At 44.9% G+C, this 21337-nt stretch overlaps 2 protein-coding genes across 2 annotated transcripts; both read right to left on the bottom strand.

The window, feature by feature from the left end:
* Nucleotides 1-5614: 5614 nt before the first annotated feature.
* On the bottom strand, nucleotides 5615-7733 carry LOC130190506 (keratin, type I cytoskeletal 13-like). The gene is made up of 7 exons (XM_056409954.1): nucleotides 7235-7733; nucleotides 6957-7039; nucleotides 6678-6834; nucleotides 6408-6569; nucleotides 6165-6290; nucleotides 5843-6060; nucleotides 5615-5725 (listed from the first exon to the last, which is right to left on the bottom strand). Exons 1-7 carry the CDS (start codon nucleotides 7682-7684, stop codon nucleotides 5716-5718), a joined length of 1206 nt encoding a protein of 401 aa, XP_056265929.1. The 5' UTR covers nucleotides 7685-7733; the 3' UTR covers nucleotides 5615-5715.
* Nucleotides 7734-11724: 3991 nt separating this feature from the next.
* LOC130190196 (keratin, type I cytoskeletal 13-like) lies at nucleotides 11725-13942 on the bottom strand. The gene is made up of 6 exons (XM_056409487.1): nucleotides 13434-13942; nucleotides 13120-13202; nucleotides 12841-12997; nucleotides 12566-12727; nucleotides 12323-12448; nucleotides 11725-12206 (listed from the first exon to the last, which is right to left on the bottom strand). Exons 1-6 carry the CDS (start codon nucleotides 13881-13883, stop codon nucleotides 11985-11987), a joined length of 1200 nt encoding a protein of 399 aa, XP_056265462.1. The 5' UTR covers nucleotides 13884-13942; the 3' UTR covers nucleotides 11725-11984.
* Nucleotides 13943-21337: the final 7395 nt, after the last annotated feature.

The following is a 21337-nucleotide window of genomic DNA, read 5'->3' on the forward strand; positions in this document are numbered from 1 at the left end:
GCTTTCCCTTCCTGAGCCGTCGTAAGGTTTGTCAGAACCTTCTGGAGGCCAACCGAAAGTCCTTCTCCATGGCCTCCCCAAACTCCTTTCATGCTCGGGTTTTCCGCATCCGTGACTGCAGCCCTTCTGGACTGCAGATACCTGTCAGGTGCCTCAGGAGAACCCTGGGCCAACCATGCCCGAAAGGCCTCCTTCTTCAGCTTGACGGCTTCCCTCACCCCTGGAGTCCACCACCAGGTTCTCTGGTTGCCGCCACGACACGCACCGATGACCTTCTGACCACAGCACCTATCGGCCGCTTCCACAAAAGAGTCTTTGAACATGGTCCACTCGGATTCCATATCCCCAAACTCCCTCGGGATGTGTGAGAAGTTCATCCGGAGTCGGGAGTTGAAGACCTCCCAGAAAGGGTCCTCCACCAGACGTTTTCCTGTTCACCTGCACTACACGTTTGGGCTTGCCAGGTCTTTCGAGCCAACTCCCCCACAATCTGATCCAACTGACCACCAGGTGGTGATTAGTTGACACCTCTGCTCCTCTCTTCACCCGAGTGTCCAAGACATGCGGCCGCGGATCTGTTGATACGATTACAAAGTTGATCATTGATCTCCGGCCAGCAAGCTCCCCTTCTGGGTCTGGCTCCGGGAGGGTGCCCTGGTGTCCCTTGTTCCGGGCGAGGTAGCTTCATTCCGTGGGCTGCTATCCATCAGGGTTTTTTAACTGCTCTTAGTCTAGGCTCTTACCCGAGACCTGTTTAACTTGGGAGACCCCACCAGGGGCTAATGCCCCGGACAACATAGCTCCGAGGATCACTGAGCCTCTTAGACTCCTCCCCCACGATTCACGGAGGAGAACGTTTCACCCAAAAATCTAAATATATTTCATCTTACCTGTCGTGCTATTGATCAACCTAGATTGTATTGGTGCCAGTTGCCTCTTTTTTTAAATATTAGCTGCAGAGATGTCTGCCTTCTCTTTAATATAATGAGATAAGATGGGACTCAGCTTGTGGTGCTCAAAAAGCCCAAAAAATGCATTTGAAGCTCAACAATAATGTGTCTTTCCACAAATTATGTCCCGATTGCTCAAGATAATCGACAGACCTTGTTGTGAGCAGTTTCATGGTGGATCTATAGTTGCTCCACCTTGAAACTGTTCACAACAGTAAACATTCCATATTTAAACATAATAAGTCAAATGAAATGCTCCCTCGTTTCTGATTTCTACTTCCGTTGCTAGGAAGTTTATCGACACAGCGTCTGCTTCGTGAGAAAAGCATTGTTGATAGCCTCTCCTTTTTAAATTAAATTACTTCATAGCCTTTATTGTGAGTCACACAATCACTTTAGCTGGAACGCACACACCCATCTCTAATGACCGAGAACAGTACAGTTTTTTTGGACTTTTTAAATTTGAACTAATAATTAATCTGAGCATGCCTGTCACGCTGTCAGGGACAGGGCGAGACACAATGAGATGACACGTTGACACGGTCAAAACCGGTCTGCTTCCTCCTACACACCTGATTGTCATCAGCAGGCACACACACCTATAGGGATGGGCATCGAGAACCGGTTCTGTTTTAGAACCGGTTCCCAGTGAACCGATTGTTTGGGATCGTCAGCCAAATTCTTTAACGGTTCTGCTAATGGTCCTCTGTGGCGTTGCGCATGCGCAAACTTTTTTAGTTTCTTCTTCAGACTGCAGCAAACATGGCAACTAGGCAGAGGCGTTCTAAAGTTTGGCTCTATTTCACACGACAAAAAGTGCTAGTGTGAGGTGAGAGTGCTCACCTGTGTGCGCGCATTACGGCTGAGCGCTGCGCGCGCAGACAGCATTTAACGCAGCGGAGCATTGCGTGCGCTCTGATCGCTCTTTTAATGAAGTATCGATACTAAAACTATGCTAAATCACATCGTTTTTAACGAACGGGTACTTTGTTAGTATCGCTACACCGTGCAGCGTGACAGCAGCAGATGTAGCGGACTAACATTCAAGCTAACCTAACTTCCCAAACACTGTCGACGCGGAGAAAATGTGAAGTGGTGCTCTTCGCAATAGAACATCTTTGATGGGACGTGTCGCGTCTCGGCCAATCAGCGTTCAGATGTCGACAGCGTTTGGGAAGTTAGGTTAGCTTGAATGTTAGTCCGCGACATCTACTGCTGTCACGCTGCACGGTGTAGCGATACTAACGAAATACCCGTACGTTAAAAACGATGTAATTTTGCATATTTTTAGTATCGATACTTCATTAAAAGAGCGATCAGAGCGCACGCGCTGCTCCGCTCCGTTAAATGCTGTCTGCACGCGCAGCCATCACAGCGCGCGCACACAGGTGAGCACACTCTCACCTCACACTAGCACCCCCCGGCTGGCCCTCCAGCAGACAAGAGAAACGTTATGTGGCCCTCTCAGGAAAAAGTTTGGGGACCCCTGCTCCACCCCATCTGAGAGAGTGTTCTCCCCGGCTGGAGACACAATAAGTCCTGAGAGATCGCGTATCCTCCCGGAGAAAGCAGACATGCTTATTTTTCTGCACAAGAATTGTTAATGATCCATACAATTGATGGTTGCACACTTGGTATTTGCCACTGCTAGTTTCATTTTTGGCAGCTCAGTTCATATACCCTTTAAAAAAAAGGAAGGAGCACTGTAATTTCTAGGAACATGTTTAAATTAAACAGAATACATTTTATTTAAGTTATGTAAGTTTTATTTTAAGTTCAAGAGGAATATGTATAAATGTTTTTGGTTATTTAAAAAAATGTAAATGTGTATGTATACATACTGTATATGGTGTGTGCAGCATTATAGAAAATTAATGTAAATAAACCCGTTTGTGCTCTTTTTTTCACCCCTTGCCCAATAAGAATCGATAAGAGAATCGATAAGGAATCGAATCGATAAGCAGGAATCGATAAGGCATCGGAATCATTAAAATCTTATCAATTCTCATCCCTACACACCTATGTGCACTTTGACATTAATGAGCCACGGTGTGTTTAATGTCAGACTTGTGTATATTCGCCTTTTTTTATATCTAAATATATAATATAAATATATATTTATATATATATATATATATACTTAATAATAATGATAATATTGACAATAATAATAACAATAATAATAGATTCCTTCGATATTAATCAATTCGTCTTCTGCATATCATTCCTACGATTCTCTGATCAACCGTTCGGAACTTTTGGTGATTCCAACGAGCCGCAGCTGGCCATCACTCGGGGGTGTGGCCATGGGCAGCATCTGTAGGTAGGACCAAAAACACACACATAGCACAAACCAAACAAACAGGGGGATGACAGCCACATGAGGAAAGGAGACTTGGGAAACAGAGGTAAACACACAATGGGTCAGACAGTGATCCTGACAGGATCTCGAATGGGCCGATGAACCGGGGGGAAATCTTCCGGGACTCGGTCTTTAGTGGGAATTTTTCCTGATCCGATATGGGGTCCTGGGACAGTGATGTCGTATGTGTACAGATTGTAAAGCCCTCTGAGGCAAATTTGTAATTTGTGATAATGGTCTATACAAAATAAACCAAAAAACTAAACTAAACTGAATGTCCTTTGCCAAGAACCACACCTTTTGACCAATCTGGTAGGAAGGAGCAAGAATGCGGCGGCGATCGGCAATGCGTTTATTCTGTTCCACCGTATGGAGAGGAGCGGCTCGGGTCTCATTCCACACCCTTCTACAGCTACGGATGTGGAGCTGCACAGAGGGAACAGCTATCTCCACCTCCTGAGCGGGGAACAGGGGAGGCTGGTATCCCAGGGAGACCTCGAACGGCGAGTGACCAGATGCCGAAGGGGTGTGGGAGTTGTGGGCGTACTCTACCCAGGACAGGTGAGTACTCCAGCTTGAAGGGTTTGTGTGACATGTGTGTCGCTGTCACTAGTAGGTTCCCCCCCCTAAAGCACCAATAAGCCACAAACAGCCAGAGGGATATTTGGTAATCGGGTTTATTCCGCAGACAGACTGTCTCTCTGCTCTGCACCTCTCCTCTTCAGTCTTCAGTCCATCCTTTTGAAGACACAGCCTCGCAGATACACAAACACAGATTGTCATCAGTTGTCTGATTTGCCATCAGACAGCTGATGACATGACCTACCGCTCCTGAACCACACCCCCCGCTCACTCACTCTGCAGCCGAGCTTCACACAGTTTGACACTGCCACGCAGCGGAGGGAGGCCTCAAGCTCCTGATTCAGTCTCTCCGTTTGACCGTTAGACTGGGGGTGGAACCCGGAGGACAGACTAATTGTTGCGCCAAGGGCTCGGCCAAAGGCTCTCCAGAACTGGGAAATAAACTGCGGACCGCGGTCTGACACAATGTCTACCGGAATCCCATGTAGACGGAACACCTGGTTAACCATAATGTCCGCCGTCTCACGAGCAGAGGGAAGCTTGGGCAATGCGAGAAAGTCGGCAGCTTTGAAGAAGCGGTCCACCACCGTGACGATGACCGTGTTCCCTTGTGAGAGTGGCAGGCATGTGTCAAAGTCCAAGGGGATATGAGACCAGGAACGATGTGGCACCGGGAGTGGTTGCAGCAGGCCGGCAGTGGGTCAATGTGACGACTTGTTGCGGGAACAGACGGAGAAGGCCATGATACATGCTCTGGTGTCTACCTCCAGCGACTTCCACCAAAAAGCCGCCGGAGCATGTCGATGGTACACCTGATGCCTCGGTGACAGGAAAACCGTGAGATATGATCCCATTGGCGCACTTGGGAGCGTGCAGGCGAGGGGAACATTTCTTTTTTTAGAAAATGACTCCTGATATATTAAGTGATGCAGAAATCATTGTCTTGCCTGAAATGTCCAGATATTTGTTCAGTTTAATGGTCATTCTGTACCCATACTGAATTCAAATTGGTATCGAGTATTAATTAAATAAGTTTAAAAATTCTCAAAAACTATTGCTCAGATTTTCATAGGGAAAATATGCCTTACTACAGTATACTTTCTTTGTGAAATCCTAAATTGTGACCTTATTTCAATCACATCTTGTTCCTCAGTCCCTACATATGTATTGGTATATTCTGATTATACCATAACGTCTAGAGTATTACACTGGACATTGTGGTAATTGTTGTGAGATAATAAAGTTCTACAGTTAAACAATGTATCTATATTGTTCCTCTTTTAAAAATGAATAATATTTTGAGCATGCATTCTGTGTGCAGTAGAGCTGTAGTACTGGTACTGTACTGCTGTACAATGTGTGCCTTCTGAGGCTAAAGTCCGAAACTCAAAATGTATCAATACTCTGCTCAGAATTTTCCGAACTAGTCTCAGGATGGATATCAGCAACTTTATGTTTAGCCCAAATTTCTCTATCCATTTACATCCAGGAGACAATGTGGCTGACACTGCTACAGCCTCAAACTATTGGGATTTTATTGAACACGTTTCTCATAGATGTCAGTCGTAATAATAACCTTTTTAATCACCTAAAGTAACTCTTCTCAGGACGAAGATGAAATATTTAATTTCATTAGACCTTTGCTTCATCTCACAATCACGCCACTATTTAGACTTTATTTAGAAATAAGACACAAATAAGTGAAAGAAGACAAATGATAGTCAGCAAACCACAGCCTTTTATTGCATTCACATGTGTGGAAGGAAGTACTTGAGTGATAATTGAAGTGTGGCTTGTGGTCATCAGGTGTCAGGAGACAACTTAAGTGGAACTGGTAGTGGTGGGAGACAAACAGTTTTTCATTTAATATCAGTACATTGCATCCATTTACAGAGCTAGTTATTAGTTGACAACGAAGCAACACAATTGTTCTTTGCAGACAAATTACCTGCTCTCTCCGTCCAGCAGCCTCCTGTATTCTGCAATCTCCATTTCCAGCCGTGTCTTGATGTGGAACAGCATTTTGTATTCTTGGCCCTGTCGCTCCATGTCACCTCGCAGCTGGGTCAGCTGTTCCTCCAGACCCGTCACCATCATCTGTTGGCCCTGGAGCTGCATGGAATACCGTGCCTCTGTCTCAGCTAAGGTGCCCTCCAGGGCCGCTTTCTGGAAGAGAAAAGAGCGATGGAAAAGTGAAGGAATGAATCAAATGAAAAAGACTGCGATTGCATTAAATTGCATGTACGATTTGCTCCAGATATTTCTGTTACCATGCTGAGTTGAGACTGAAGCTCGATCTCCAGACCCTGCAGGGTGCGACGGAGCTCAGAGATTTCTGACTTGAATGTGTTGAGGCTTTGTGTGTTGACGGCCACCTCCTTGTTCAGCGACTCTGACTGCAGTAGACATTGGAGAACATTAGTGTCATGTATAACCACATATGTTACATAAGTACCAGTCAATGAGATGTTACTTTGGCAATTGATTTCACCACCAGGGTATTGGTTTATTACCTGTGTTTGGAACCAGACATCCAGCTCTTTTTGGTTATTGGCGGTCAGAGTCTCATATTGCCCACGCACTTCATCCATAATGGCGCTCAGGTCTGGCTGTTGTTTTGCCTCCACCTCCACATTGATCTGTCCACTCATCTGGCTTCTCATGGCTGCCAATTCCTGTTGAATAAGAGGACATTGTTAAAAGGAAGGTGTTTGAAGATAATAATAAAAAATTCTACATTCAAGACATTCATGCTAACCCACTGCTATACATTTGCTACCCACCTCCTCGTGGTTCTTTTTGAGGAAGATCAGCTCCTCCTTGAGGCCTTCTATCTGCATCTCCAGGTCTGATCTGGCCAGTGTCAGCTCATCCAACAGTCTCCTGAGACCAGAGATGTCTGCCTCTACCGATTGACGCATGGCGAGCTCGTTCTCATACCTGTGAGGCAACAAGAGATTGGACATTTGCAGTCAGTGTGTACATCTTCCACGTATAATTTCGTGGTGATTTCCAATTTATTATGTTTTGGACACTTTCTGTCTCTCATATCTGATACTTACTTGGTTCTGAAGTCGTCTGCTGCCAGTTTTGCGTTGTCAATGGACAGATAGATGCCTCCATTGGTACGGGTGGCATCCTGGATCTGTGGGATGAAGCAATGTTTCATTTGATATGATTAGTGTAATTCTTACTTTAAACTGTCTCTGTGAGACTCTGTAAACATAATTCAACATCACTCTCCTCATGTTACATAGTAACAGTCTCTAAATTACAGTGGTAAATTACAGTGTGGCATGCTGTGGTACCTCATTCAGGAATCTGAGGTCATCTGACATACCTTTCCGTGCAGGTCAGCAATGGTGGCCTCGTAGGCAGAGTAGTCACGTGACCCGGAGGAGCTCTTACTCTCCAAGAACTGTCGGATTTTTAACTCCAGCTCACCGTTGGCCGATTCAAGGCTGCGCACGTTCTCCAGGTAGTTGGACAGACGGTCGTTCAGGTTCTGCATGGTGGCCTTCCCATTGACCCCAACATGGCTGTCACCACCTCCGCCGAAGCCTCCACCCGCTCCCCCTCCCATGCCATAACCACCTCCGCCGCCATAACCCGAGGAAACTAAATTGGCAGAGGAAACAGAGATTCTCGATCCACCTGCACCACCATGCATGCTCGAAGCATAAGAAGACCGCGGCGCATGGCCTCCAAAATAGCCTCCACCAGAGGATCTACCAGACATTCCAGGGCTTCCAGAATAGTTGGATCGAGACATGGAATAACCGCTCGACATGATGAAGACTGCTCGGGAGGTTTGCGTGGGAGAGAATAAGATGGACTAAGACGCTCGACTCTCCGTCTCTCCCCTTTTTATCCTGCACAAGGCTGCTGATGCCTCTGGTGTGGGAGGGGAAGGGCAGGGCAGGGCTAAGAGGAGGAGCATTACCTAAAATGGTTGCCCTGTCCCACCCATCACACACACCCTTCAGGTTCATTGTGTGTGCTGATCAGAAGAAGAAAGAGGGATTGAACTTAATCCCATTTTGTTCAAACATTTACTGAATTCATTCAATACTCACAACTATCTGCAAACCTTATACAGTGGCTTCATGTGTGTGAAGACAGGGCATGACTGTGAACCTTTATCTTTTATTGCCACACAGTGTGTCGACACAGCTTCTGCTGAGTGAGAAAAGCACTTTTGATAGCCTCTCCTTTTTTAAATGACTTTATAACATTTATCACACACAGTGGCTTTAGCTGTAATGCACACACCTACTACCTCCAACAACTGACAACAGTTCCGTTTGTTTGTTTGTTTGCCCCTACTAATCTGAGCATGCCCGTCACGCTCTCACACACGAGATACCACAGGACAGGACGAGACACGATGAGATGACACAATGAGATGACACGATGAGATGACACGGTGACGTGGTCAAACACGGTCTGCTTCCTCCCACACACCTGATTGTCATCAGCAGGCACTCACCTAGTGCCTTTTTTTTAGAGCAAGTTTTTTTTTTTAAAGCAACAGTTTTTAATTTGAGAGCAAAATCTTTTGATTTGTAGCAACAAATTCTAGTTTTATCAGCAAAACAATTTAGACTACTTACAAATGAGAAATTTGCTATCAAAACCTTTTATTTTAATCATTTTAAAATGTTTACCTTTTAAAAATATATATTTTGTTCAGATGTGTACATATCAGTCTATAAGAGTAGATGAAGATGGCACACAGCAAGCTCCACTCTTTCCGCCGCCGTGCTTCCTTGCTCCACAGGTTTCTCTGGATTGCGGTTACATCCGAATCCTGCTCGACATCCTCTCCTCCCTACATTAGTACTCAAATCGCGAGTAACTTCTTCCTTCCTCTCACCAACTTCCTCGCGAGTAACTTCTTCCCCCTCCCCCATCTAATTTTGTCATTCCATGATCCCCCCCTTCATCCCCATGACCCTTTAAGGCACACTACAAAACCTTGCTCTATTCTGTGCATGTGCTTTGTTGCTCCACAGGTTTGCATGGATCGCAATTACACCTGGACTGTGATCCTGCCTGGCATCCTCTCCTACCTTTATTAGTAGTCGAATGGCGATAATAACTTTTTCCTTCCTCAACCCCCCCCACCCCTTTCTCATGTCACCATTTCCGGAATCCCCCCTATCTACATCCCTCGACCCTAATCCCTACACCCTTCATCCTTTCACCCCACACCCTATACGCCACCGACATGATTTAACATTCCTCCATGGCACAACTCTAACTTTGCTCGATTCCGTCCTCAAGACTTTTTGCTTCACAGGTTTCCATGGATCTCAATGAATACTGGACCGCGGTCCTGCCAGTCATCCTCTCCTGCCTTCATTAGCAATCTAATCCCGAGAAACGTCTTTCTTTCTCGACCCCCCCCCGCCCCCCCATCTCACTTCACCATTTCTCGACTCCACCCCTTTAATCCCCTTGTCCCTCGAAGGCACACTACAAAGCTACAAAGCTCGCTCCACAGGTTTCCGTGGATCACAATTACTTCCGGACCACGATCCTGCCTGTCATCCTCTACTGCCTTCATTCGTAGTCGAATTGAGAGTATAACTTCTTACTTTCTCGAACACCCTTTCTCATTTCGGCATTTATCGACCCCCATATCTACATCCCTTCATCCCTCTACCCTACATCCCTTCACCCCCTACCCTAACCCCTGCTTCCCTTCATCCATTAACCCCTACCCTAAGGCCTACATCCCTTCACCCCCTACCCTAATCCCTGCATCCCTTCATCCCTTAACCCCTACCCTAACCCCTACATCCCTTCACTTCTACCCTAATCCCTACACCCCGACCCTAATCCCTACATCCAATCATCCCTTGATCCCCTACCCTAATCCTTCAATCCCCTCATCCCTCGACCCTAATCCCTGCATCATTTCATCCCTTCACCCACTACCCTAATCCCTACATCCCATCATCCTTCCACCACACAACCCTCACCCCATTTCCCACCTGTATGAATTAATGTAGCCTAACTTTGCTTGAATCTGTCTTTGTGCTTTCTCGTCCCACAGGTTTTTTATGGACCGCAAATACACCCGCTACCTTCACTAGTCACCGAATCGCTATCATAATCTCCTCATTCCTCGACCCCCCCACCCCCTATCCCATTTCTTCATTCCTCAACCCCCACATATCTCTTCCACACGGATAAACATCCCACCAACTAACTTTGCTTGAACCTGTTGCTTTCTCGCCCTACAGGTTTTCACGGATCGCAATTACATCCTGCCATCCACTGCTACCTTCACCGGACGTCGAATTGCTATTGCAAAGATCTATACCTTTCCTTACTCCACTCCCATTATTCTACCATATCCTACGCCGCGATACTAGTCTTCCCGTCATCATTTTGCTTACCATCCCAATAACAGGAATCTGTTTTATCATACGAATTGAACGCATAGTAACCCTGCTGCGTCGTAGAAAAGAAGAGATATGAACTAATTTGGGGCTCTGCATCCGCCTCAACCCGCTAACACATAGCCACGCAAGGTAATGGTCTCCATAAAGCTAAACCGCACTCCACACTTAACAGTCTGCGTCTCACTTCAGATCCCTACACCAGCCATACTCACCGCTCAGGCTAGCGGTTTCCCTTGACGGGCAAGTATTAAAGTCGATTGTCTTGCTGGCTTTCTCCGGCCTCCTGCATCGCCTCGAACTCCGACCACGATCCAACACACCATACCCCCACGTACGACATCTCCATCCTGCCAACACATCATCCATCACCTCAAACTCGACAAGACAAACCAACTCCGTCTGCCTCAACCCATCTTCGCCTTCCAACTACACTCGCACCGCAGCCCATACGACCCTAACCTTGACTACTTCAACACTCGTTGACAGCCAAACTTCTAAGCTTAACCACATCTTTAGACGCTTACCCGGCGGTCCACCCCCACTTACCTCTCCTATACCCGCTCCAACCTTACGACACCAGTAACATGCATGCACACTCTTTATGAAGCTATCTTTTGGGGACTCTGCACCGTCAGAGCTTCAGAAGAGACAGCCCCCACCCAGGAGTCTCCACCCCTGCCATTCCCTCTAACCACTGGACGCCAGCAGTCTCCCATCGCACCTATCCAACCCTCTCTTCACGAACCTTCTACCCTTCTCGTTCCAGCCGATTAATCATCCCTCCATCCCTTCATTCATTTATCTCGCAATAAACCAACTGTAAACTCATTTCGCTAATGACGTGGTCTTTGTTAGTGAAATATGAATTGGTATGTAGTTAAACACTGATTACACCATAACTCTAGAATATTACACTGGACATTATTGTCTGTTATTATTGTGAGGTATTAAAGTTTTACAGTTCTACACTGTAGCTATATTGTTCTTGTTTTTTCTTTTTAATAGTAATTTTGAGCATGCAGGCTGTCTGCAGTAGAGCTGTACATCAGTACTGTACTGCTGTAAACTGTGTGGCTTCTGAGGGTCAAGTTCGAAACTTAAAATTGATCGATACTCTTTGCTCAGAATTTCCGAACTAGCCTCAGGATGGATATCAGAAACTTTATGTTTACAACCCAAATTTCTCTAACCAGGACATAATGTGGGTGACACTGCGACACCCTCAATCTATTGGGATTTTATTGAACAAGTTTTTCATAAATATTGGTCGTAATAATAACCCTTTTAAACACCTAAAGTAACTCTTCTCAGGACGAAGATGAAATATGTAATTTCATAAGACCTTTTCTTCATCTCAAAACCATGCCACTGTAGACTTTATTTAGAAATAAGACACAAATAAGTCAAACAATACAAATGATAGTCAGCATGACCACAGCCTTTTATTGCATTCACATGTGTATGTGAAGGAAGTACTTGAGTAATAATTGAAGTGTTGCTTGTGGTCATCAGGTGTCAAGAGACAACTTAGGTGGAAATGGTAGTGCTGGAGCTGGAACCGTTGGTACTTTGGAGGGGGAGAATAACAGTTCTGGCATTTAATATCAGTACATTTCATCCATTTACAGAGTTAGTTATTAGTTGAAAATGAAACAACAATTGTTCTTTGCAGAAAAATTATGTGCTGTCTCCATCCAGCAGCCTCCTGTATTCTGCAATCTCCATTTCCAGCCGTGTCTTGATGTCGAACAGCATTTTGTATTCTTGGCCCTGTCGCTCCATGTCACTACGCAGCTGGATCAGCTGTTCCTCCAGACCCGTCACCATTATCTGGTGGCCCTGGATCTGCATGGAATACCTTGCCTCTGTCTCAGCTAAAGTGCCCTCCAGGGCCTTTTTCTGGAGGAGAAAAGGTGGAGAGAAGAGGGATGGTAAAAGTGCAGGAGTGAATCAAATGAAAACTATTGCGGTTGCATTCAATTGCATGTAAGATTTGCTCCAGATATTTCTGTTACCATGCTGAGTTGGGACTGAAGCTCGATCTCCAGAGCCTGCAGCGTGCGACGGAGCTCAGAGATTTCTGACTTGAATGTGTTGAGACTTTCAGTGTTGGTGGCCACCTCCTTGTTCAGCGACTCTGACTGCAGTAGACATTGGAGAACATTAGTGTCATGTATAACCACATATGTTACATAAGTACCAGTCAATGAGATGTTACTTAGGCAATTGATATCACCACCAGGGTATTGGTTTATTACCTGTGTTTGGAACCAGAGCTCCAGCTCTTTTTGGTTCTTGATGGCAATATTTTCATACATCGTGCGCACTTCAGCCATAATGGCGCTCAGGTCTGGCTGTTGTTTTGCCTCCACCTCCACATTGATCTGTCCACTCATCTGGCTTCTCATGGCGGCCAATTCCTGTTGAGTAAGAGGAGATTGTTAAAAGGAGGGTGTTTGAGGAGATTTTTTCTTTGCTACATTGAAGACATTCACGTTAAATGCAAACCCACTGCTATCCATTTGCTACCCACCTCCTCGTGGTTCTTTTTAAGGAAGATCAGCTCCTCCTTGAGGCCTTCTATCTGCATCTCCAGGTCTGATCTGGCCAGTGTCAGCTCATCCAACAGTCTCCTGAGACCAGAGATATCTGCCTCTACTGATTGCCGCATGGCAAGCTCGTTCTCATACCTGTAAGGCAGCAAGAGATCAAACATTTGCAATCAGTGTGTACATCTTCCACGTATTATTTCATGGTGATTTCCAATTTATTATGTTTTGGACACTTTCTGTCTCTCATATCGGATAGTTACTTGGTTCTGAAGTCGTCTCCTGCCAGTTTTGCGTTGTCAATGGACAGATAGATGGCTCCATTGGTACGGGTGGCATCCTGGATCTGTGTGGTGAAGCAAGGTTTCATTTGTGTGCAATTCTTACCTCAAACTGTCTCTGTGAGACTCTGTAAGCACAATATAACATCACTCTCCTCATGTTACATAGTAACAGTCTCTGCAAAACCATACAATGCTTAATTTTTTACATATGGATACAATAATTTCATTGCATGATGCATTAAAGCGTGGTATGCTTTGGTACCTCACCGGGAATCAGAGGTCATCTGACATACCTGTCTGTGGAGGTCAGCAATGGTGGCCTCGTAGGCAGAGTAGTCACGTGACCCGGAGGAGCTCTTACTCTCCAAGAACTCCCGGATGTTTGACTCCAGCTCACCGTTGGCCGATTCAAGGCTGTGCACGTTCTCCAGGTAGTTGGACAGACGGTCGTTCAGGTTCTGCATGGTGGCCTTCCCATTGGCCCCAACATGGCTGTCACCACCTCCACCGAAGCCTCCACCGGCTCCCCCTCCCATGCCATAACCACCTCCGCCGCCATAACCCGAGGAAACTAAATTGGCAGAGGAAACAGAGATTCTCGATCCACCTGCACCACCATGCATGCTCGAAGCATAAGAAGACCGTGACGCCTGGCCTCCAAGATAGCCTCCACCAGAGGATCTACCAGACATTCCAGGGCTTCCAGAATAGTTGGATCGAGACATGGAATAACCGCTCGACATGGTGAAGACTGCTCGGGAGGTTGTCTGTGGGAGAGAATAAGATGGACTAAGATGCTCGGCTCTCCCTCTCTCCCTTTTTTATCCTGCACAAGGCTGCTGATGCCTCTGGTGTGGGAGGGGAAGGGCAGGGCAGGGCTAACAGGTGGAGCATTACATAAAAAGGTTGCTCTGTCCCACCCATCACAAACACCCTTCAGGTGTATTGTGTGTGCTGATAAGAAGAAGAAAAAAGGATTAAACTTAATCCCATTTTGTTACAACATTTACTGAATTCATTAAAACCTCACAACTATCTGCAAACCGTATAAAGTGGCTTCATTTTACTACATTAATGTGCATGAATAAACATTTTTTTTATAAATCATTATTTTATTGCCACAAAGTTTACTGTTAATTGTACAAAAGCCACGTGTGTTACTTTCAGCCTCAAGCTAGTTATTTAGTCAAATATGGAAGTTTCCCAACTTCAAGTAATTTGACTTTATTTTATGGTTCTTGAGCAAGACCGCTGGCCAAACCTGTTATGATACCAAGGAAACAAGCACTGACATTATAATCATTGTAAAATGGATCAGTATGATACGTTTTTTAGTGAGTAGTTTCAGTTGTTTTCACATCTTAAACTTTCTCAACAATAGTTGTTAAAGACATCCATGATATAAGAGGATACCTGGCCTTCGACAGGACCTTTTCTTGGCATGTGCACAATGCCCCAAGAAGAACAAGCTTTGTTTGCTTTTTTCCCATTTACCCACAGTATTTTATTCAAGTCTTCACAAGCATGCATTCATTTCCTTGCAGTTTGGGATTATTTTTTTAATACATGCTTGATTATAGGAATTCTGGATGTTTTATTTTTTACCACTTTGAGTTTTAACTTCTACCTAATAAATTACTAGTACAGCTGTTCACATCCACAGCCTGGAGTAATACAAACCATATGTTTCTTTTCACTACTGCTGTTCATTTTGAGGTTGCAAACTCATCTCATGCATGTGGTAAACAGCTATAAATACATGTCTTAGTTTGAAACCCTAGTAATATATGTTTAAAAATAATGTTCTCTCTCTGGAGATGGCATTTTCCCACCAACACACGAACTTCATCGAGGGTTTCACTACCTTTTAATCCTTTGCACTCCCAGCAGAACTAAATGATGGCTACAATGTGCATTCACATAAAACATTGCAACACGGTAGAGTCTGTACACATTGTTATATTTGTGCAGTCCCACATCTCTGCGATAGAATAACACATGGGTGTGGCACTGGAGAGGCAGAGACAGGATATTGTTACAACGCACTGGTTGATCTGGTTTATACCAAGTTTACCGTAGATACATAATAACAAATAAAGGAATAGTTGTCAATGTCTAGGAAACTGCGAAGCATGTTCAATATAAAGTTAAACATGATTGATGGTGATAAGCAAGTGTGCATGTCTCATCACATCTGTATTCTGTCCATTGACAAAGGTTGTGAGAATAAAGAATATTCACACATCAATTACTCATTGATGGAATTTAACCAACTAGAAACCACGAAGACACAGTGAGTTTACATGATGGTATAATTCGAATCTTGCTTTAGTCGGACTATGCTATCTTTTGGGGGATCTGCTGTTATCCCAATATACATGGCAGTGAGTAATTCGAATCATTGGCCGAAAGCATGTCATATCCGATACGATAGGTGGCGCTGTTTTCATTACAACTCGTGGTGATACAGCCATTTCCGCTTGACCTCTTCACCACTACCAACAACAACAAACAACAACAACATCAACATTTCAAGAAAGATGGCGAACAGAGAGCAAGGTTAAGCATAAATTCTGTCTGCTCTTCAGTCCAGAAATGTGTGGTGGCTCTTGTGTTCTCCATAGCGTTGTTTGTTTGTTTTCTGCCGGCCAGGCTCCCGGCAGTGACAACTTATCGTCTCTTTCGACTTCCGGGTCACGACATGGGAGGGAGGGGGGAGGAGGGCGGCGGGATCTCAAGCATGCGCAAAGATGCAAAGTCCAGTTCCTAATCCAATTCACCGTTACATGCCGCGATAGTCGAATTATCAACCGGATCGGATCGAGCTATCCAGGGGTGTTAATCGGATCGTAGTCGGACCGCACATAGTCGAACAAAGGTGTTTACATGAAACGGATAATTCGATTTCAGTCCGACTAAGCCAGTTATTCGAATGCATGTAAACACGGTCAGTGTATTGAACTGGCTGTTGTCAGGCAGCCATTTTCCCTCAGGCAGCATACAACAGTTGCATCAGCCCACATATCACTTACCATCAGAGACGCCTCACACTGCTCTGCACTTGCATCAGTTTGTGAATGTATCTTGGATTGTGATTGAATTGCAGAACAAACAAAAAAAGCTAAATATGTTTCATCAAGCTCCCCTTTTCTGAAATGAAAATGCATGTAGGCCTAATGGAAAATCTGGTAAATTACAAAAAAAAGACCTCTTCTGAACAGGCTGGCAAAATGTATCTGCTGGACAATAACTATCATCAGGTGCAATCATTTGATATGTAACATGTTGCATGTCAGCATTACAAGATTATCTAAGACGTACCCTTTGGTGCTAACATGGTACGGTTCAGCATGTTAGCGAAGCTAAGCGCTACTGAAGTCCCAAAGTCCAGACTGAATTATGTCAACAACCATTGGATAAGTTATCATGAAATTGGATATAAAAACATGAATGCCCCCCCTCAGTATCACTTTAGCAAGCCCTTCCCTCTTGGAATGGAATTTGTCCAAAACGTTGGTGTAATACCAAATATCAGCTTTACTCTGTGTGGTTCAAAGCAAATGTTAACATGCTAAGCTAACATGCGAAGATAAAATGTGGCGTGTGAGTCAGCCAAAACTCTGTTAAATATATCCCCGTTTTGCTATATTACAGGAAGGCAGTTATTGAGCGGCATCTAGAGCACGGCTCCCCGGAGTAGTTCTCGCCTGTAGTTCTTCTTTCCATCAAACTACGTCACCGGCGAGACAAATGATGGCGCTAGATGCAGGAAGAACAACTTTAGCACGGCCGATATAACATGCACAATCAACGACATAAACCAGTAAGAATTAGTGGGACATCCACATAAAGGGTGTCAGATTTTCCCTTTAAGTACAGCTTGACTGAAGCGCGAATCGGCCATCTACTTGTTTTTATGTTATTGAACATTAGCATGTGTTAATTTAATCGGGTCAAGATCTGGACTTTGGAAAAGTAGGAATTTTGACCCATTTGTAAAAATCTCTTAATAATTCCTATTCTATGATCTGGTTGGGAAAAATCTAAACTTTCATAATGTATTATTTAGTTTAGAAGGTTTTCACTTAACTTAGTTGAATTACTTATTGCACTTTCTTACTCACATTGTTGACATTCCTTTCTTTGAAAAACCTAAATGAGTTTGTGACCAGAAGATTGCACTCTGCTTGACCAGACACTTGACTCCTAGCTCCTAGACTCCTAACTGCCTGATGGAGTTGCTCACTGGCCCTCCACATAGACCGGGGTTGTACAGGACTGCATGTCGAAAGTGTGAGCACGGCATTTTCATTTCCACTCTGTCTGCATTTATATTTATATTATCTTGTTTAAGAATAACTTTTTTGAATGTGTTAGAGTCTGTCCGTTACCTATGTTTCAAATTCCCTTAAATGCTCCATTTCATATGCTCAAAATGCTTCCTTGGTGGTATATCAACCTAGTAATCATATAATAGATTTTATTAACTGGAAAACTGAATGAAGATATTTAACTGTCGCACAATGTTCCACGATAAACAAACTATTATGCTCTGACAAAGAGGGCAGAGTTGTAGTTTATTTGGGTTGATTTGGTGATGGTATGTGTGACCGCGGTGGGGAAAGGTGTGACCGCGGTTCTCATGTGAAGAAAAGGACGAATGAGGTGGGCGTGCTTATAAGTGAGCTACTCGTGTAAACTGATATTTTATGCATTCACTAAAAGTTACAATAAGTCTCTTTGACACATTTAGTGTGTCACACAGCCCATCCACTTTTCATGTGAACGGGAATGACTTCTCACAACGCAGAAGGCCCGTTCAAGGCTGAGTATGAAGTCATTTTAATGACCCGAATAACTGCAGCTTGTATGTGGTGAACGGGAACAGTATGAGGAAGATGCTACAGGGCTTTTTACGTGCAGGGTGTGTCTCTGTCACATGCGAGCCAACATGAAAAAATATCTACCTTTCTAGCAAGGTGTCGTCGGGAAGTCGGTGTTGACTCACCGTATGTCTCCTGACAATGCTCCTCTCTGCCTTCATGTTTACTCTATTTCTGGTCCAGGCTGGTTTCTGTTGCAGCTTGTGATGACCTGCCGGTATCAACCACACCCTTCACAGCAGTATGCCATGCAACAGCCCTGATCTTCACATGCACGGAGAGTTCTGCGAATGTAAAACAGCTCTCAGAACTGAGGAGAGTCCTTTTCTTTCTGTCATTAATCAGAATCTGAATCAGAATCAGTTTTATTGGCCAAGTAATTTGCACAACAAGGAATTTGTCTTGGTAAAGTGTCTCTGTGCTTACACAAAATGTACATTACAACACAGAACAAACAAAAACAAATAGTGCAGAACAGAACAAACAGTGCAAAACAGTGCAACGGTCTAAGAAGTATTAGAAAGTGACTTAAAGTATATACAAGAAGAAGTGGAGAGTGCGAGAAGAGAAGGGATAAATATATATGCTTACAGTGGGTTATTGTTTAGTAGTGAGACGGCGAGGGGGAAGAAACTGTTTTTGTGTCTGGAGGTTTTGGCGAGCAGTGATCTGTAGCGTCTACCAGAGGGGAGGAGTTTAAATAGTTTGTGTCCGGGGTGGGAGGAGTCTGCGGTGATCTTTCCTGCCCGTTTCCTGACTCTGGAGACCTGACTGTCCGTTGGAGTCTGTTCTGATCCAGTTTGGTGGCCGATCCAAACCAGACAGTGATTGAAGTGCACAGAACAGACTCTCTAACTGCGGTGTAGAACATGATCAGCAGCTCCTGAGGCAGGTTGTACTTCCTAAGCTGGCGCAGGAAGTACATCCTCTGCTGGGCCTTCTTGATGATTGTGTTGACATTAGTGGTCTAATCACAGGAAAAGGAGTATACAGACTGAAAGTAGCTTACAATGATGCTTTTAGATTGCTGCTTCATGTGCCTAGGTGGCATAGTGCTCGTCAGTTATTTGTGTCCAAGCACGTACCAACCTGTGAGGCGCTCTTGAGACAATTGATGTATGGTTTCATGTGTCGACTGGACAAATCTGAGAACTGTATAGTCGAGGCTCTGGTCAACCCTCTAAAAAGCTGCTATCGATTTACTTCGAACATAAGACTACATTGGCACAAAAGTCTTCATACTTTCCAATGAACTGTATTATGTATGTTGTATCTTCTTGTTTTCTCTCTTTTCTATAGTTGTATGTCTGTTATTTTTATATGGAACTTGGTGTCTGAAATAAAGAATAAATAAAAATTAGGTTCCCACTTCAGGTTCTGGGAGATTGTGGATCCCATGAAACCTGAAGGATTCCACAGCCAACAGTGTTCTTGAGTATGGTGAGGGGGGGCAGTGCTGGGGGGCTCCTCCTGAAGTCCAGTCTGAAGCGTGTTCAGCTCTAGGTTGTTGCGACCGCACCACAGGACCAGCTGTTCAACTTCCCGCCTATATGCAGCCTCATCATCATCACGGATGAGGCCGATGACTGATGTGTCGTCTGCAAATTTTAGGAGTTGAACAGATGGGTCTCCTGAGGTGCAGTCGTTGGTGTAGTGGGAGAAGAGCAGTGGGGAGAGCACGCATCCCTGAGGTGCACCAGTGCTGACTGACCGGATGCTGGATATTGTTTCTCCCAGCCTCACCTGCTGCTTCCTGTCCATCAGGAAGTTTGTGATCCACTGACAGGTGGAGGCCGGCACAGTGAGCTGGGTGAGTTTGGTGAGGAGGACTTCTGGGATGATGGTGTTGAACGCTGAGCTGAAGTCCACGAACAGCATCCTTGCATCGGTCCCTGGGGAGTGGAGGTGTTGCAGGATGGAGTGCAGCCCCATGTTGACTGCATCATCCACTGACCTGTTTGCCCGGTAGGCAAACTGCAGAGGGTCCAGCAGGGGGCCTGTGATGCCCTTCAGATGGGTCAATACCAGTCTCTCAAGGGACTTCATGACCACAGATGTCAGGGCGACGGGCCTGTAGTCATCCAGTCCAGTGATGGAGGATGTTTTGGGAACCGGGATGATGGTGGAGCGTTTGAAGCAGGAGGGGACTTCACACAGCTCCAGAGATCTGTTGAAGATCCGTGTGAAGATGGGGGCCAGCTGATCAGACAGGAGGGTGACACACCGTCTGGGCCTGCTGCCTTCCTCGTCTTCTGTCTCTGAAAGAGCCGGCACACATCCTCTTCACAGACCGTCAGTGCCGGTGGGGGGTCAGGGGGGAGGTGATAACAGGGGATGCAGATGACTGTGTGAAGTCTGAGTTGGAGCGGGTGAGGGGTGTGAATGTGGGGTGATCAAACCTGCAGTAAAACACATTCAGATCGTCAGCCAGTTGAGGGCTCTCCATGGAGTGGGGGGAGGGTTTCCTATTGTTGGTGATGTCCCGCAGGCCTCTCCACACCGACGCAGGGTCGTTAGCTGAAAACCTGTTTTTCAGCTTTTCAGAGTAGCTTCTCTTTGCTGCTCTGATCTCCTTAGTCAATGTGTTTCTGGCCTGGTTGTACAGGATCCTGTCCCCACTCATGAAGGCCTCCTCTTTGTCTTCTTAATAGAATAAAAGTAACCTCTACTTTCATTGTCTCTTTGATACTGCAATTAAACTAAACTAAGCCGAATTAAGAGCCCATGTGCAGAAGAATTAGGCACATAGATGCTTTTTTTCCCTTAACCAAGTTGCACAATGTACCGGGTTCGTTCGTACAAAAGCAAAAAAAGGGAAGTTGCTGACGCTGTATGACACCGTTTGACAGCAGGAGGATGAATTTATCATCAGGATGTCTGTCTGTACCTTGGGTGGGAGTTGTATCTCACCAAAACATGTGCTCATTGTTTTTTTTATTGATTTTGGTTTGAAGTCTAGTCACGCTAAATCCTTTTAAGTGCCGTGTGCAGACAGTAAGGCCCATTAATCCAGCTGTTTCTGCCTAAACTCGCAGTACTTGTACAGCACATAGCTGCAGAAACAACGCAATTATGAATCAGTGCCACTATTATGTTGTTACATGTCATTATAAAATCATAGACAATAACAAAGAATGGGCTCACATAAGCAGTGAAAAGGAAGAAGTGATTTTAACAGATTAACTCTAGACAGGTGAATCACCTCTCAGCTATATTCAGCTCCACCCAAATGAAGAAACACGTGATGAGTCATCTGACTAGTTGACCTCATTTAACTAAATCTACTCATCAACAATAAGTTGTTGTTTTCTTCA

This window comes from Pseudoliparis swirei, chromosome 24, assembly GCF_029220125.1.
Source record: "Pseudoliparis swirei isolate HS2019 ecotype Mariana Trench chromosome 24, NWPU_hadal_v1, whole genome shotgun sequence".
Lineage (NCBI taxonomy): Eukaryota > Metazoa > Chordata > Actinopteri > Perciformes > Liparidae > Pseudoliparis > Pseudoliparis swirei.

Excerpts from the sequence above, each read along its gene's own strand:
- LOC130190506 (XM_056409954.1), bottom strand. The coding sequence starts at position 7,684 with ATGTCGAGCGGTTATTCCATGTCTCGATCCAACTATTCTGGAAGCCCT. Across the intron at positions 7,040-7,234 it reads TTGCTGACCTGCACGGAAAG|ATCCAGGATGCCACCCGTAC; the intron begins GTATGTCAGATG and ends TTCATCCCACAG. Across the intron at positions 6,835-6,956 it reads GCAGACGACTTCAGAACCAA|GTATGAGAACGAGCTCGCCA; the intron begins GTAAGTATCAGA and ends GTTGCCTCACAG.
- LOC130190196 (XM_056409487.1), bottom strand. The coding sequence starts at position 13,883 with ATGTCGAGCGGTTATTCCATGTCTCGATCCAACTATTCTGGAAGCCCT. Across the intron at positions 12,998-13,119 it reads GGAGACGACTTCAGAACCAA|GTATGAGAACGAGCTTGCCA; the intron begins GTAACTATCCGA and ends GCTGCCTTACAG. Across the intron at positions 12,207-12,322 it reads TTCAGTCCCAACTCAGCATG|AAAAAGGCCCTGGAGGGCAC; the intron begins GTAACAGAAATA and ends TTTCTCCTCCAG.